Genomic DNA, 18051 nt, shown 5'->3' with positions numbered 1-18051 from the left:
TCAGCCCCAGCCACCATGGCCACTGGATTGGGCTGATGGGAGTTGTAGTTCAAAAAAGTAACTTTTCCAAGCTCTGCATCTAGGGAAGCAAGAGGCATCATCAGAGTGTAAGGACACAGGCCAGCCAGCCAAAAGAGGCCAGTGAAGCAAGGCAAGTGAGAGGGTGTGGCCTGGGGAGTGTCCCAAGGGCTACACAGAGAGGCCTGGAGGGCTGGGCATGACGTTCCCCACTGTGACCTGCTCTTTCCAATCATATCCAAGGAGTGACAAGGGCAAGAAACAAGGAGCCTCAGCTTGCATGTCATGGCCCCGTCAGAGGACTCATCAGATGAGGATGACTCGGGAGTAACAGCAGCAGACCCAGAAGCAGCAGACCCAGAAAGAGAAATGGAGGAAACTCCTGAGAACCCAGCTCCTTCTCCCCCTCAGCTGCAGAGCACCCCAGACACAGCTGAAGCCCTTCAGCCAGACGCAGACAGTGAACAGGATACCCCCCCTCACCTGCAGGACGTAGACAACAGAAGGTCAGGCAGAAGAGGGGCAGGCCTGTCCACTTAAGGCCAAAACGCTGATGGCTCACACCTGCTGACAAACCTGCTCCTTAAAAGTCAAACCTTGGCTTCAGCTTGTTGCTGACTACAATGTCAGGCGTGACCACTGTGTGTCTTCCTATCCCCTGAACCTTGACTTGGACTGATCTCTCGGCAAACTAGACCCGGACCTTCACTGATGTCTTTTCTGGATTTCTGGCTTGGCACGTAAGCTTTGAACGGCCTCTGCCCTTATCTTGCTTCCTCCTTGCTAGCCTGGCAGATTTATAGCCAAGCTGCCGGCTGAGGACTTACGGTCTGGCAATTACCAAGGAATCTCCAGCCCTGCCTGCATCCCCACCGACACTGCTGTCTCAGTGAAGAGCTGACATTGCCTTTCCCTTTCCTTCTGAGCAGTTTTGTGAATTGGATCCAGGTGGAGAGATCAAGCAAATGGGCAGCAGTGATGGTGGAATGGAGGGGCTCCCCCACTAAGGACATTTTGCCCAACAACAGCCCCCACAAAAAAACTGGAGCCAACAGAGTCAATGTAAACACTCAACCTCTGCTTTGATGCTTCTCGGAGAAGGTGTAAAGCTGTCAAGAACTGGTTCAAATATCCCTACACACACACACATCTGAAGAGCCATGAAAGTGTGGTGGGGAGAAGCACATTCTAAGAAATTATAACTCCCCTCCCCAAAGCTTTGCTGCTGTTTCAAGCAGCCCAGTGGTTTTCCTTCCTATCTGGGAACAGAATGGTCCAAAGAGAGTGGTGCTATCTAGAGATCTTATGGGATTGAACCTGGGATCTTCTGCATGCACAGCAGATGCTCTCCCATTGAGCTATGGTCCCTTCCCAATGGGCTTCCTCTTTGTCTCCTCCCCCTCGTAGCCACCTCCCAATCTGAACAGGAGGGTTGGGAGACCTTCTGGAGCAGAATTTGGATCTTCATGGGGGGCTGGAGTGGGGAAAAGAGAAACTGGAAGAACCAGTGTGTACGAACATCATTGGGGGCTGCCCCATGTTTATTTATTTATTTATTTATTTATTATTTGATTTATATCCCGCCCTTCCTCCCAGCAGGAGCCCAGGGTGGCAATGATCAATACTGGCAATGCAGTCAAGCCACCCCAAGGTTAAACTGGTCTCCTTAATGCTCCTTATCTTACAATATTTTCTTTTTACATTTAAAAATAAATAGCACAATCCCTCTTAAACAGAACACAATTTAGTATAGCACACTACATAAACTGACAAATATGCATCAAGAAAAACAATCAGAATAAAGGAATAGTATGCAGAACATATCTCGGGAAAACGGGGTTGGACCAAGATGAAGGAGGTATGAAAATTGGAAAGAGAAATATCAATAATTTAAGACATGCAGATGATACCATACTACTAGCAGAAACCAGTAATGATTTGAAACAAAGGCTGATGAAAGTTAAAGAGGAAAGCACAAAAGCAGGACTACAGTTGAATGTCAAGAAGATTACAGTAATGACAACAGAAGATTTATGTAACTTTAAAGTTGACAATGAGGACACTGAACTTGTAAAGGATTTGTAAAGGCACAGTCATTAACCAAAATAGTCAAGAAATCAGGAGGCTAGGACTGGGGAGGGCAGCTATGACAGAACTAGAAAAGGTCCTCAAATGCAAAGATGTATCACTGAACACCAAAGTCAGGATAATTCAGACCATGGTATTCCCAAACTCTATGTATGGATGTGACAGTTGGACAGTGAAAAAAATGGATAAGAGAAAAATCAACTCATTTGAAATGTGGTGTTGGAGGAGGGCTTTGCGCATACCATGGACTGAGAAAAAGACAAATAATTGGGTGTTAGAACAAATTAAACCAGAACTATCACTACAAGCTAAAATTATGAAACTGAGGTTATCATACTTTGGACACATAATGAGAAGACATGATTCACTAGAAAAAACAATTTAATGCTGGGAAAAACAGAAGGGAGTAGAAAAAGAGGAAGACCAAACAAGAGATGGATTGATTCCATCAAGGAAGCCACAGACATGAACTTACAAGATCTGAACAGGGTGGTTTACAACAGATGCTATTGGAAGTCACTGATTCATATGGTCGCCATAAGTCATCATCGACTTGAAGGCACATAACAAAAGAGTACAACAAAAATTTGCTTGGATACCTGTATAGAAGAATTCACAGTAACCTTAATGTATCTTGTAATCAGCACAGTACTGTTGAAGAGAACCTGCGTGGTCTTTTCTGCTTCTCGTTAGCCAAGTCAATTACAATTAGAACTGGACACCATTTTTCTACAAAATCATTTTAGCTGCAGCTTTTAACTAATGTATTCATAATATTTTCCATATTTTATCATGCCACCAACACCGATAGTGAATATATTGGTCTGGTTTGCTACATCTTTTCCAGCAATATTTCATAAATTGTTGATAGCTTGGGACCTTTTTATTTGAGGGATCACCTTACCCCACATGTGCCCACTCAACTGTTTTGATCTGTGGAACTGGCCCTGTTACAGACGCTACATAATACTTGTTCCACTCGTTTGGTGTGACAGCACTTACACTTGGGAACTCCCTGCCTATTAACATCAGGTAGGCACCTTCGCTGTACTCTTTTTAGTTCCTGCTTCAAACATTTTTGTTTAGGTAATCCTACCCAGGCACATGGACGTTCATGTGTTTTAATTTTTTTATATTACTGTTAATTTTAACTATCTTTTAAAGGTTTTAAATTACTTGTTCTTAACTGTTTTTAACTGATAATTTTAAAACCGCTGAGGGTTTTCATTACAAGCAAGTGGTATAATATCGTTAAATAAATAAGTGACATTCCAGGATACCACCAATTTGACAAGAAGCTTCCTGATGTTCAGGATGTCAGCTGGAAAGGTTTAGAAGTCCACATGCTGTCTGTCCTTTGCTTTGTGTTCTACATCAGTCTGGAGAGCTCCATTCCATATTTTGACATAAAATGGATTATTCCCCCAAAAGTAAGAACATATCATTTTATATAGCAGGGAAATAAAATGCACAGGATGTTCAGCTCCATTTGCAAGCAGTGTTTCAAACCTTTTTTTTCTGATTCCACATGAAAGGATATAGTGCTATAATGGCAAATACTGTTACCAGGGCAAATGAAAATCCTCCTGTACTTTAATTCTTGTTCAGATATCATCCCAGTTTTGTTTATAGCATCATAGTACCTAGTGAGATGAGCTTGTTTTCATGCCTGAAACGAGTCAGATATCTTGCTCTGCAAAAGTAGATATTGCCCCCACACCCAAGAAGAAGACACAGAGACAAGGCATTGGATTGAATGTTATATTTATTAAAATATAACAATATTCAAATAAAAATCAAATCTCTCCAGTTAACCAAATTATAACATATGGGCAGGTGAGGAATTCAACTACTTCTGGTAGGGAAGACTCCCCCCAGACTCCTGGGCATGTCATTCAACTCGTAGTTGTGACCCACCAGCCAAGGATGTGGAATAACTTTCCCTCCTTGCTGGGTGAGGCTTGGGCGTGGCTCCACTGTAGTCGCATTCATCCTGATGCGCATGACAGTCCACAAAGTGGCCACCCCCCAGTTCACCCCAGACTGAAGGCCTGTTAGATTATTAGGTGCCCCTTACCTAATAATGCCTCAGTATACCTAACTGCAACCCCCAATTTCTTCACCTGCCCGAATTCAGTGCCATAACAGGCCATCAGCCACGCCTCTCCCTAAAAGCCAAACAAATTAGACCCAACAGTATGAAGCAGGCAAAACCCAAAGGGCCCCAACAAAGCCCCCCTGTAAATTCCTACTTGGCCCCCCAAAAGGTGACCAGCATAACCCATACTGCATAGGGTGGGAGGGAGGGCGCAAACGAATGCAAGAGGAGGTTTGGAGGGGTAAAGCAGGCATTTAAGCCCTACGTTGCCCCTCCCTCATTGGAGTGGGCACATCATGTGTCCCATAAACTCATCCCTCCCTTCGGGACAAACCAACTCTGTCTTCTTCCCGGGGAGAGTGTGAGGGCAAAATCACCCCCACTTTATAGTGGGAACGACGTTGTGAAAATAGCTAGGACTAAAGGAATGGCCTGGCAACACAACGGCAGTCCCACATCCTGGGAAAAAATAAGCCTCACCCTTCAAGGATGGTAAAAAGTAGGAATGGATTGCATGACAAACTAACCTATCTAATTCACACTTCCTCAAACAATATGAAAACTGAAACACAGTTATTCTTCAACATTTGCACTTCTCTGAATTTTGTGACGTGTACAAAAATGTGTATATTAGGGGGAAGTGTGTACAAAATGCATATACTGATAAACATAAACACATGCAAAGGCATTATATTAGGAGAAATTGCTTGCAAAAAAATTGTATACCAGGCAAAATTACATACAAAATGTGGGCATTTGCATGAATGTATATGAAAATACATACAAATTTTTATGCAGACTTTTTTTTTTTTAAAAAAAAGTCAAACTGATGCAGAAATGGAAAGACCTGAACTTAAGATGGGGAAAATGGGGAAACAAAGCAAAACTGACAGATTCATCCATCCTTAGTAAAGAATGGAGAGCGAGAGAACCTATTATTGTAGCGAGCAGGTCTCCTCGGCCACTCTCATAAGAAGACCCTGGCTGGTGGATCAGGCCAAAGGCATCCTCTTCTCATAATGGCCAACCAGATGTCTGTGGGAAGCCCAGAAGCAGGACCTGAACTTAACAGCACTCTCCCCTCCTGCAGCTCCCAGCAACTGGTATTCTAAGGTATTCTATCTCTGATCCTCAAAGTATACATAGCTCTCAGGGCTACTAGCCATTGGCAGCCTTATCCTCCATGAATTTCTCTAATCCACTTTTAAAGCCATCCAAGTCGGTGACCATCACTACCTCCTGTGGAAGCGAACTCCATAGTTTAACTACCTCTAGCGTAGGGATTGGTGAGAAATTTGATTCAGTTCACATTTCAAGCCGAGTTTATTAAATTTGCACTTTCTGAAACAATATGAGAACTGAAACACAGCAACCCTTCCAAATTTATTATTTATTTATTTATTATGCTTGTAGACCGCCCCATAGCCGAAGCTCTCTGGGCGGTTTACAGTAACTAAAAACAAATACAATTTAAGATACATCTTTAAAAAAACAATTTAAAACACAATTTAAAAATGTAAAACAATATAAAACACATGCTGAAATGCCTGGGAGAAGAGGAAAGCCTTGACCTGGCGCCAAAAAGATAACAAAGATAAATTTAGGAACTATTTAGGAAAATGCATATATTGGGAGAAAATGCATATGAAATGAATATATTGGCGAAAATTAACAAAACAAAATGCTTTATATTCGGAGAAATTGCTTCCAAAAATGTGTACGTTAGTCAAAGCTACATAAAAATGTGTTTATCAGGAGAAATTCACACTAAAATGCTGAAGAATTTTCATGAGAGGTTTTTTGTAACAACAAAAAATTGCAAATTGCTGCAGGAATATGGAGAACCAAATTTAAGAGATCCTTCCTTCCCTACTCTTACGGGGAAAGTCAACAAGCTTTAAGTAGAGACCTTATCCCAGTCTGCTTCTGTGTTGGAATTGCTTTTTAATAAGCTTTAAAACCCTTTTTAAAAAAATGTTTTTTAACCTTTTTTTAAAAAAAAAAAGTCCTCAAAGCTTTTCTAAAAAAATATTTTTAAAGTTGTTTTGTTTTAATGAATTTTAATGTCTGTTTTTATGATGTTTTAAGGTATTTTTAGTGCTTTTGTTTGCCACCCTGGGCTCTGCTGGGAGGAAGGGCAGGATATAAATCAAATAATAAATAAATAAAATAAAGTTCTGCGTTAAGGGTTTGATCAAGACAGCTCAGTCCAGAAGGTCTATTCTCCGTGAGCAGCAATACTTAGATTCAAGTAGGACACCTAATGACCTGTCCTCTCATTCCATACAAGTCCAAGTGCATTCTTCACTCACATTGCCTATTTAGACTGTAAGCTCCTTGAGGGCATGGGCCTATTTTTGCCTAAGAGCTTTTGTTAAGAGCTTTGCATACAGTCTCTCTCGCTCTCCCTCTTCCTCTTTCTGTATATAATATACACTAGCAGCCTCTTACCCAGCATTCTTCAGGAATTCTAAGAAACAAACAAACAAAAACAGTGCAGTTTTGAAATCAGTGGTTAAAATCACTGCAGTTTCTGTCTGCTAGCTGGATTCAAAACGGTGTCCAGTTGTATCCAAACATGGATGCAAATTGGTTCCTTGATTTCAGGAACCATCATGTAAAATTTGGTTAAATGCAGAAAATGGATAAAAACAGGGCTCAGTCTTATGACATAGAAAACCTGCAGGGGAAAAAATGTCTTTACAAGATGTCTGAAGAAACTGAATAGATGAGGCTTCACACAGGTGCATACATCTCTGCATCAGTGAGTGTATATATCTCTTAATAGTTTTACCTCTGATGGGCACAGCTCCAGAACAATATTCTCTGAGCCTGGTGGGGTGAGGGATGCACTCCGTGGAAAGGGAAATGGTTCCCTTGGGAGGACATTGTTGAATTACACAACACTTCATTACCACCACATTAGCGATCTGTTACAATAGCCAAGTATACTACATTACAAGCTAATTGCTAAATTAAAGCAAGCAGAGGGAAGAAAATAACACCTATTTTATTAATTTTTCTTAGCTGTTTTTAATGTCATTTGGTATGTAATAGTCACAAGGCTGGAAAATTATGTTAAATTCCTAGAAATCAGCATCTAATTTCTAGACACCCGGGTGACCCTCTGCCAGTAATTTTCCTAGCTTTGAATAGTCACACACTCCCTTTTAATTTGCTTTCATAAAGCCACAAAGAAGCTCTTTACTTCAACAGCTTCAGAAAAGGATTGCATAAATTCAGGGAGGATAGAATCATAGAATAGTAGAGTTGGAAGGGGCCTATAAGGCCATCAAGTCCAACCCCCTGCACAATTCAGGAATCCAAATCAAAGCATTCCTGACAGATGGCTATCCAGCTGCCTCTTGAAGGCCTCCAGTGTCGGAGAGCCCACTACCTCTCTAGGTAATTGGTTCCATTGTCGTATGCCTCTAACAGTTAAGAAGTTTTTCCTGATGTCCAGTTGAAATCTGGCTTCCTGCAACTCAAGCCCATTATTCCGTGTCCTGCACTCTGGTATGATCTAGAAGAGATCCTGGCCCACCTCTGTGTGGCAACCTTTTATGTACTTGAGGAGTGCTATATCTCCCCTCAGTCTTCTCTTCTCCAGGTTAAATTTGCCCAGTTCTTTCAATCTCTCCTCATAGGGCTTTGTTTCCAGTCCCCTGATCATCCTTGTTGCCCTCCTCTGAACCTGTTCCAGTTTGTCTGCATCCTTCTTGAAGTGCGGAGACCAGAACTGGATGCAGTACTCAAGATGAGGCCTAACCATTGCTGAATAGAGGGGAACTAATATTGCACGTGATTTGGAAACTATACTTCTGTTAATGCAGCCTAATAGAGCATTTGCCTTTTTTGCAGACACATCGCACTGTTGGCTCATATTCAGGATTGATCAACAGGTATTAGGCATGCTGGCTTAATAGAACCGCCATGTTCAAGGACAGTATACCACTGGTAATCTTATGCTGTACAAAAGCAAGTCTATCAATGTATATTTCTTTTAACAGGGTTGGGAAACCTTTTTCAGCCGAAGGGCCATATTCCATTCTGGGCACCCTTCTGAGGGCCACATGCCAGTAGTGAGTGGAGAGATTCCCCCAAAGCCTGGTATTGGGCCTTGAAATAAAACAGGCACACAAGGGGATTGCGCTATTCTGTTGGAAGTACCAACCCATAGGTGACGCATCATGATTAACCAGTTCTGCAGTCTGCAACCAAATGCAGGAAAAAGCTGGGGAGGGGCAATTAAAAAAAATCACCTTACCCAAAATGGCCACCACCTCTTCATCTTGGATGACTTCCAGGGAACCTGAGACAACAAAGCAGAGGGCATCGACACTTTCTCCGGCATGGTAGATGAGGTCTCCAGGGGCGCAGTGGATCGTCTGGAACTCCACTGCAAGGGCTCGCAAGCATCCGTCACTCGCTAGTCGAAAGGCTGGGTGCTCATTAAAAACCTTCCGGTTGAGATGCACACAGATGTCTGCTCTCATGTCTTTGGGACAAATTGAAAGGACCTGGAGAGAGAGGGAAAAGATGACCGTGAGGTCAGCATGTGGTCCCCAGGCCTGATGTTTATTTACTTATTGCATTTGTATCCTGCCCTTCCTCCCAGAAGGAGCCCAAGGTGGCAAACAAGAAGAAACAAAACACTAAAAAAATCTTTAAAAAAAATCCTTAAAACTTCTTAAAAACAAGCATTTTAAAAACATCTTAAAAAACATCTTGAAAACAATTCCAACACAGATGCAGACTGGGATAAGATCTCTACTTCAAAGGCTTGTGGAAAAGGGGAAGGTCTCCCAGAAAGTCAACTGAGTCCCCATCCCTGATTTATATCATGCTTTAAAGTGTTCAAAGAGTTTCACCAACGTTATTTTAGGAACACCAAACTTTTAAGGTAGGCCCATATTATTATCCTCATAATGAAAATGGGAGCCTGAAGCTGGTGGTAGCAGATTGCTACCACTTAGTCCACCTAGTGAATTCATAGCAGAGGAAATATTTGAACTGAAGACTATGTTCCAGACCTGCCTACTTAGCTTCAGCAAGGTTGTTGCATGCATCAGATGTCCTCAGAGCATGTCCTGATCCCCAATGTCTTCTACACATGTAAGAGACTTCAGCTTCCTGAAGACAAGACTACAGGCTTGTGGATTGTTTAACTTTGATTTATAGCTTTACCCTAAAGGCACTGGCACAGGGAGTCTATAAACATAAAGTTTAATCAAACAGAAACCTTTTAGTGAATCAAGAACTCTGTTTCACTGATCTTTTTTTTAGGGTTTACGCATCTCAGCATCATCAGTTATTTAAAGTCTTGCTCTGGGATGGTGTGAGGCACAGGCAAGGATGGGTGAACGTGTCAATTTCGATTTTTCTCATTTGTTCAATATATCCTTTTAGATGTAAGATGTATTCATGTTTTTGTGTATGTTTTGATTTGCTGTGTCCTGACATGTGGTTACAACACAGGCAAAGCAATCCAACTCATGGGAAGCCGACAGAAGGGGTGCCAGTGGAGGACGAGCCGGCAGGAAGGTCCGCGGCATCCAGCTGACATTTGGGAACCTCTGGGCTAGCTGAATGCTGTGCATGGGGACCAGAAAGTAAAAGCTGGCTCTCACCATGTATACCCTGTACCAGTCTATTATCCCAGCAAGCAAGTAGAGGCCTATAGCAAGATATATTCAGCATGTATTGATTAGTTAGCCTAAAGGATTGTATTCCCCTTTAGAGCCCCAGCATCCTTGGGTATGCCAGATCACCTCATGACCACCTGGGATCTTATCTAGGTGTTCTAATGAGGATATGATGGCTTGCCCAGTATGATGCTGGGAAAGCACCTCGTTACCTTGAGACATGAAAGGAGCATCGTTAGGTGAAGGTACCTTGTTAACTCAAGACATTAAAGGAAGCTGATAGGCATAGAGTCAAGGGTATTTCTTGGCATAAATAGGTGGATGGGTCAAGGGACGGTCAATGATAAGATAGGGCAGTAGCTGCTCGTTAGCCACAGGTGGACGAGTCAAGGGACGGTCAATGGCCAGATAGTGCAGCAGCTGCTTGTTAGCAAAGATAGCGAAGATATGGTAAGCATATAGTTTGCCAAGAAAGGATGCCAGGGTACTTCCAGTGAAGATAATATAGTTTTCTAGCAATTAGTCTGCTTTTGAAGGTGTCCTGGAGAAGGTCAGAATAGCCAATTATAGGCAACAGGTGCCATGATATGTTATTTTGATGTCTATATGCTCATTACTCATTTATGTAATCCTAATAGTTGTATGCCAATTTTTATGCTATAAAAGTGTTTCTTGTGCCCAATGGGGTGTTCAGTCTGACACTAGCTACTGCAGAGCTGTGTGGCTGATCCACTTTTATTGGGATGCTTGGCTGTATGCTTGTAAGTTACTCAATAAATTTTAACTCTTTGTAAGCAAATCTCTTGTCTGCATCTCATCTTTGGTAACCCAAAAGAACCTGAAGGTACACACACCAATACCGCTACTGGGGAGCAAGCACTCTCTACAGACTTCCATTGTATTTATTTCCTTAGACCAACCTTTTTCTCAGTGTAACTTTGGCCCTGATTGGGACCTGCAGGATTGCTCCAAATGGGAGTTGGATGTTGCATACGCTCCCCCAGGCCCCTCCTCCGACACACCCCTGAATGCCCCTTTTTGGGGCCTTCCGCCCGCTTCCACAGGCACCTCCTTCTGCCAGGCATTGCTTCCCTGGCTGATCCATGGCTGAGCTGGCAGGGTCCCAGCTCTGCTGTGGCAAAGCTGGGGTGAGGGGCTTCTGTCAGCAGCGCCAGGCTGAGCTGGGACCCTGCCAGCTCAGCCGGGGTCCGTCATATCCAACTCCCTTCCGCCCAGAGTGAATAAAAGTTGGATTGTGCCCTAAATGTACTGACTGACTTCCAATTTTAAGTTTTTAAGGATGCTTTTATTCTTGTTTTTAGATTTGTTTTTAATGTAAGTTGCTTTCAGTTTTCAATTTGAAAAGAAGCGACTAATAAATACAATAATAGTAAAGCCAGTGTGATGTAATAGAGCCAGTGTGGTGTAATGGTTAAGATGTTGGACTATGACCTGGGAGACCAGGGTTCGAATCCCCACACAGCCATGAAGCCCATTGGGTGACCTTGGGCCAGTCACTGCCTCTCAGCCTCATGAAAACCCTCTTCATAGGGTCACCATAAGTCGGAATCGACTAGAAGGCAATACACAATAGTAATAATAGCTCAGTATGTAATTTTCTTCTAAAAAGTCCTCATAAAAGTTGTCAGCATTTTAGTGTGAATTTCTCCCAGTATACACATTTTTAGGCAATTTTGCCTATCACAAAAGTTTGCAAAGCAATTTTCCTGAATATAAATGCATTTTTGTATGTTATTTTCATAGAAATGTGAATATATGATTTTTTTATGCAAGCTCCTCCCTAGTAAATGCAGTTTTCTACACATTACTTGGCTGAAGAACTGCACTGCAAAATTTGGGGAAGTATGAATTTTGAAGGATGGCTGTGTTTTGGTTTGCATATCGTTTTGGAAACTGTGAATTAGGGAGGTTTGCCTTGAAATGCAAACAGAATAGAATTCCTCCCCTGCCCCTAGCTGTGGGGCAGCCTACCAAATGTAGGTAGGCTCTCCATGAGCTGGGACCCTGAGCACCCTTGGGGAAAGCCTTTATGCGTTGACAGGCATGCTCCTAAAAGTGCAGGCAGTGACAGGGAGGGGCCAGCACAGCCCACGATGATGGAGGCAGGGCAAACAATGATCTTGCGATCATCTCTTTTTGAATGCCCTCAAAGCCCTTGTGTTTGCCATCATCATAGGAATGGAAGAATGGAGTGGGTAAGAGGAGAGGTACTTTAGGTCTCTTGTGCCCAGGGCTGGTGCAAAAGGGTGGGCAGGTCGGGCCCTGGCCAAGGGCCCTGTGGCCCACAGGGGCCTCTGAAGGGCCCGTCATTAGGGTGGGAAAGTAGCTCTCCCCTTTTATGATCTGTGGCAGGCTACCTGCTGCAGATCACAGGGAGGGAGCTTTCAGGCCACCCGCCTGTTCCCTCACTCCACCTACCTCTCTCTCCTGTCTTCTGTGGCTGTGTACACTGCACGGGCAGGGTTTCCATCAACCAAGATAGCAGCAGAGGCTTTTTTAAGGGGCTGTTGCTCCTACCGCCATCTCGGTTGATGGCACGCATGCGCATGTGTGCGTACCGTACTGCACATGCACACTGTCAACCAAGATGGCAGTAGGAGCATCACCCCTTAAAAAAGCCTCCACCGCCATCTTGGTTGATGGAAACCCTGTGCACACACTGTGCGCAGCAACAGAACACAAGAGAGAAGTAGGTGGGTCAGGCAGGAGCTGCGTGCCCTGGGCAAGCTGGTGCCCAAGGGCCCAGTCATGCCTGGCGCCGGCCCTGCCCGTACCCCTGGATTCTCCCTAGTAAAAGTCCACAACTTCACCTCAGCTGTTGTTCCCCAATTGAGCTTGCTCTTGGATACTGAATGATGGAAAACCACGGGCATCAGGGTTTTAAAGCACATGAGAATGCTCCACAATTACAGGAGGCTTCCTCCCACTTCAGAGGTTCACCCTCCAGCTGCAGAGAGTGAGGGAAACAGCTAGAGTTAGTGTTCCCCATTTGCATGTTTATTTAATCTGAGGGTCTCCAAACCTTTTAGGCTCATGAGCACCACAGAGACAGTGCAACCTGGGCCCCATCTGCATTATACATTTAGGGGAATCTCATACCTGAACTTACAAGATCTGAACAGGGTGGTTCATGACAGATGCTCTTGGAGGTCGCTGATTCATAGCATCTCCATAAGTTGTAGTCGACTTGAAGGCACATAACAACAACAACAATATACCACTTTAAACAGTCATGGCTTCCTACAAAGAATCCCAGGAACTGTAGTGTGTTAAAGGTGCTGAGATTTGTTAGGAGAACCCTGTTGCCCTTCCAGAGCTACAATTCCCAGAGGGGTTTCACAATCCATCTCCCTTCCCAGGGAATTCTGAGAGCTGTAACTCTGTGATACTGCTTTAAATATATAGCACAGAAGGGACTCTAGGTTACTTGCTATAATAGAAAGCTTCTTTTGAGCATGATTTCAGCAGGGGAAGGGGCCCTTGGAGCACCAGGGAAGGCCTCTGTGGGCACATGGGTGCCTTCAAGGACCATATGGATGACCCTGACCTAAACCTATTGTACAATGCCTCAAGAGGGCTTTCGTACTTCTCCAATCCAAACCTTATCTTCAGTGCTTCCAAATTTCACAATCTAAAAATCTCACCTTCTATAACAAAGGCTCTTACCATATATGGAGCAAGAAGTGCCAGATGCCCAAGCTGGATTTAGAAAGGGAAGAGGTACCAGAGATCATATCGCAAACATACGCTGGATAATGGAACGCACCAGGGAATTTCAGCAGGAAATCACCCTGTGCTTTATAGATTACAGCAAAGCCTTTGACTGTGTAGATCATGAAAAGCTATGGAATGCTTTAAGAGAAATGGGGGGGGGCACAGCATCTGATTGTCCTGCTGCGCAACCTATACTCTGCACAAGAGGCTACTGTAAGGACAGAATATGGAGAAACCAATTGGTTCCCCATGGGAAAGGATGTGAGACAGGGGTGGTTTTTTTAACCCTATTTGTTTAATCTATACGCAGAACATATCATGCAGAAAGTGGGATCGGACCAAGATGAAGGAGGTCTGAAAATTGGAGGGAGAAAGATCAATAATTTAAGATATGTAGATGATACTGTGCTAGTAGCAGAAACCAGTAATGATTTGAAATGAATGCTGATGAAAGTTAAAGAGGAAAGCACAAAATCAGGATTACAGCTGAACATCAAGAAAACTAAAGTTATGACAACAGAAGGTTTATGTAACTTTAAAGCTGACAAGGACATTGAACTTTAAAGTTGACGAGGACTTGGTGCAGTCATTAACCAAAATGGAGACAATAGGACAGGGGAGGGCAGCTATGAGAGAACTAGAAAAGTTCCTCAAATGCAAACATGTATCACTGAACACTGAAGTCAGGATCATTCAGACCATGGTATTCCTGATCTCTATGTATGGATGTGAAAGATGGACAGTGAAAAAAGCGGATAGGAGAAAAATCAAATCATTTGAAATGTGTTGGAGGAGAGCTTTGTGCATACCATGGACTGTGAAAAAGTCAAATAATTGGCTGTTAGAACAAATTAAACCAGAACTATCACTAGAAGCTAAAATGATGAAACTGAGGTTATCATACTTTGGACACATAATGAGAAGAAATGATTTACTAGAGAAGACAATAATGCTGAGAAAAACAGAAGGGAGCAGAAAAAGATGAAGGCCAAACAAGAGATGGATTGATTCCATAAAGGAAGCCACAGACCTGAACTTACAAGATCTAAACAGGGTGGTTCATGACAGATGCTCTTGGAGGTCGCTGATTCGTAGGGTCACCATAAGTCGAAATCGACTTGAAGGCACATAACAACAACAAACACCTCGCCATTTACCAATTCATTAGCTTCTTTCCGGAGGTGGTATTGAATGCTGGTCCTACTCAGACTGTTTCCGCTGAAGTTCATAGACATGATTAACTTAAGTCCATTCATTTCAGTGGGTCCACTCTGAGTATGACTTAGTTGAATACAACCCCTGGGATTCTTCCAGCCCAATCCTATGCTTTCTCTGAAGTAAGGCCACATTCACACCATACATTTATTCCACTATTATTCCACTTTAAACAGTCATGGCTTCCCCCAAAAGAATCTTGGGAAGTGTAGTTTGTGAAGAGTGCTGAGAGTTGTTAGGAGACCCCTGGGACTCACTGTTAAACCACTCTGGCAATTGTAGCTCTGTGTGGAGAATAGGTGTCTCCTAACAACACCCAGCACCCTTCAGAAACTACAGTTCCCAGGATTTGTTTGGGGGGAATCAATGACTGTCCAAAGTGGAATAACAGCAGAAGAAATGTGTGGTGTGAATATGGCCTAAGCCTCACTGAGTTCAGTGGGATTTGGAGAACAATCAAAATTTAGGGGGCAATCCCATCCTGGTGGGGCTTTACAGAGCAACGGGGCCACTGCCACATTCACAGCCTTCCCATGCATGGCAACCAAAGTGTAAGGTTCAGAGGCAGGCAGATCTCTGTGCCACCTGGAGCCAGCACAGAGACTGGGCCCAAATCAGTGGCATCACATGACAGGAGGAGGGTCAGTTCAGCCCCACCCCTTTGCTGACCTTGGAAAGCCCCAGAAAGTCATCAGCAATTCCACCCAGCCATTCAGCAGGCAAAATGGGGAGCTCAGCATTATTGGAGTGAAGCTGACATCATTCCACAGGGGGTGGCCATCAGGATGTCCACAGAGGGTGGTCGGGCTGGCAGAGGGAGACATCTCTGCCTCCACCCAGCCCAACGCAAAGGGCATTGGATTGCTCTGTTACTCCTTGCTGTGCATTTAGGATTGTATTGTAAAATATAACAAAAGAAAGGCCTTTAATAACTCTCGTTATCCTTTTCATGTTGCCGTAAAGAAAAAGAGAGAGGCAAAAAATGAGTCCCGAAGTGCTCAAATATCCTAGTAGTGTCATCACTGCAAACGGTGTTCCTTTTTGTAGGCACAATAGTGGCCCTTTCATCACGTTCTCTAGGCGAGACTTCCACTCGTGTAGAGAAAAGAAGCCAGCTAAATCCATCAGGAAGAATCCAGTAATTAACCGAAGTGACGAGCCAAAAGGTTCTATTCACCCAGCCAGCCTCAACCCACCTCCAGCTGAATATAAAGAGAGAGAAAGAGAGAAGGAGACAGCCTCCCTAAATAACAGAGGAACAAAGACTCAGCTGCAGGATCTGTGATGCATTTGGCTTTTCAATTGGGAGCAGGAGAGTTAAGTGAAAAAATGATGTCTGTTTTTCAATTAGAAAGTCAAAGGCACTGAATCCAGGGCTCTCCTCTCATGTAGCCAGTGGAGTGAAATGGAGAGAGTCTTAGAGCTGGATTAGAATGAGCCAAGTTCTCCAAAAGACTCCAGGGACATCCCACAACACCCAAATACCAGGCAACTAGAAGGACTCTAGTCTTGCCTTCACCTTAGTTTTCTGTGTGGAGGAAACTGGTCTGATGTGAATCTCCCCCGGGAGTCTGGAATATAGGAACGGGAGAAGGGGACTTACACTATCGTCTACACTGACTGGCAGCTGCTCTCCAGGGTTTCAAGCATGACGATTGTTATTTTATGATTTTATTATGCTGAGTATTTATTGTCCAGTGATGCAGTGTAAAAGTGTTGCTGCCTTTGTTTTTTGTACAGTATGTATTATTGGTTGTATCTAACTTATTACTGCTGGTCTATGACTGAACTGAATAAATTCATTCATTCATTCATTCATTCATTCCAGGTTTTCAAGCAGGGAGTCTCTCCCAGCCCTACCTGGAGATGCTGAGGACTGGACCTGGGACCTTCTGCATGCAAGGCAGATGCTCCGCCACTGTGTTACAGCCTTCCCCTTACATCCATTCTGAAGGGGTGCAGCCCAAACTCAAGTTCAGGGAGAATGCACCGAGTTCTCCCCACGCTCCAGTCAGGGAAGGTGAACCCATGGCATTCTGTATACTGTTGGGCTCCAGATCCCATCAGCACCAGCCAGCATGGCCAGTGGTCAGGGATTTATTTATTTATTTATTATTTATTTATTAGGCTTATATCCCGCCCGACTAGCAATAGCTCTCTGGGCGGTGAACAGCAGAAAAATACAATAAATACAATAAGAAAAACAATACAGTGCAAAAATCCAATTAAGTTATATTAAGTTAAAAAGTACAATTAAAATGCTTTGGGAAAGAGGAAGGTTTTAACTTGGTGCCGAAAAGATGACAATGTCGGCGCCAAGCGGACCTCCTTGGGGAGACTATTCCACAATTCGGGGGCCACCACTGAGAAGGCCCTAGATCTTGTCACAACCCTCTGGGCCTCAGTGTGAGTTGGAACCCGGAGGAGGGCCTTCGTAGCAGAACGTAGTGTACGGGCCGGTTCATAGCGGGAGAGGCGTTCCGACAAGTATCGTGGTCCCGCGCCGTACAGGGCTTTATAAGTCAATACCAGCACTTTGAATCTGGCCCAGAAGCATATTGGTAGCCAGTGCAAGCGGGCCAGAACAGGTGTTATATGCTCGGACCGTTTGGTCCTTGTCAACAGTCTGGCCGCTGCATTTTGCACTAGCTGTAGCTTCCAGACTGTCTTCAGAGGCAGCCCAACGTAGAGCACATTGCAGTAATACAAACGTGAGGTTACCAGAGCATGTACAACTGATGTAAGGTCCTCCTTACTCAGATACAGCATGATGATGATGGGAGGTGTAATCCAACAATATTTGGAGGACCGCAGGTTCCCCATCCCTGCTGTACATTTAAGACACGTGTACCAATGCTGTGACATCATCATGTTGTCATTCCTCGGCCAGCCTATGGCGTGGAATGTGCATGTGCGTGTGTGGCATGGAATAACCAGTAGTGTAGTGGCCAATTAAGAAGTGCAGGATCCCTTCATGATATCCACAGGCACACTCCCTCACAGTCATGCTCCCTTTCAACTTTCTTTCGTCTCCCTTGCTCTCCCTGTCTCCACACTCCAATACAACAGACATCCCTAAGAGGCAATCAGCATGAAAGGGGAGACTGTGTTAGCTACTGAGAAGAGTCTTCTCAGTGGCTGACTCGCCTCCTTTCACTATGATTGGCTCCAATCAGCACAAAAGGACTCTTCTCAGTGGCTAACATGCTCCCCTTTCATGCTGATTGGCTCGTACACAGGGCCCCTGCTGGG

The 18051-nt window shown here is 43.9% G+C and overlaps 1 protein-coding gene across 2 annotated transcripts in view; it reads right to left on the bottom strand.

Moving 5' to 3' along the window:
- KCNH5 (potassium voltage-gated channel subfamily H member 5) overlaps positions 1-18051 on the bottom strand; it is a 282255-nt gene that overhangs the window by 60158 nt on the left and 204046 nt on the right. For both annotated transcript variants that reach the window (XM_061613287.1, XM_061613288.1), the window contains exon 9: positions 8472-8724. In XM_061613287.1, coding sequence (XP_061469271.1) covers positions 8472-8724 — 253 coding nt within the window. The remainder of the gene's footprint in view (positions 1-8471; positions 8725-18051) is intronic.

Source organism: Rhineura floridana, chromosome 2 (assembly GCF_030035675.1).
Source record: "Rhineura floridana isolate rRhiFlo1 chromosome 2, rRhiFlo1.hap2, whole genome shotgun sequence".
Classification (NCBI taxonomy): Eukaryota; Metazoa; Chordata; class Lepidosauria; order Squamata; family Rhineuridae; genus Rhineura; species Rhineura floridana.
The sequence above is the reverse complement of the archived record's forward strand: the minus strand, read 5'-3'. Positions and strand labels throughout refer to the sequence as shown.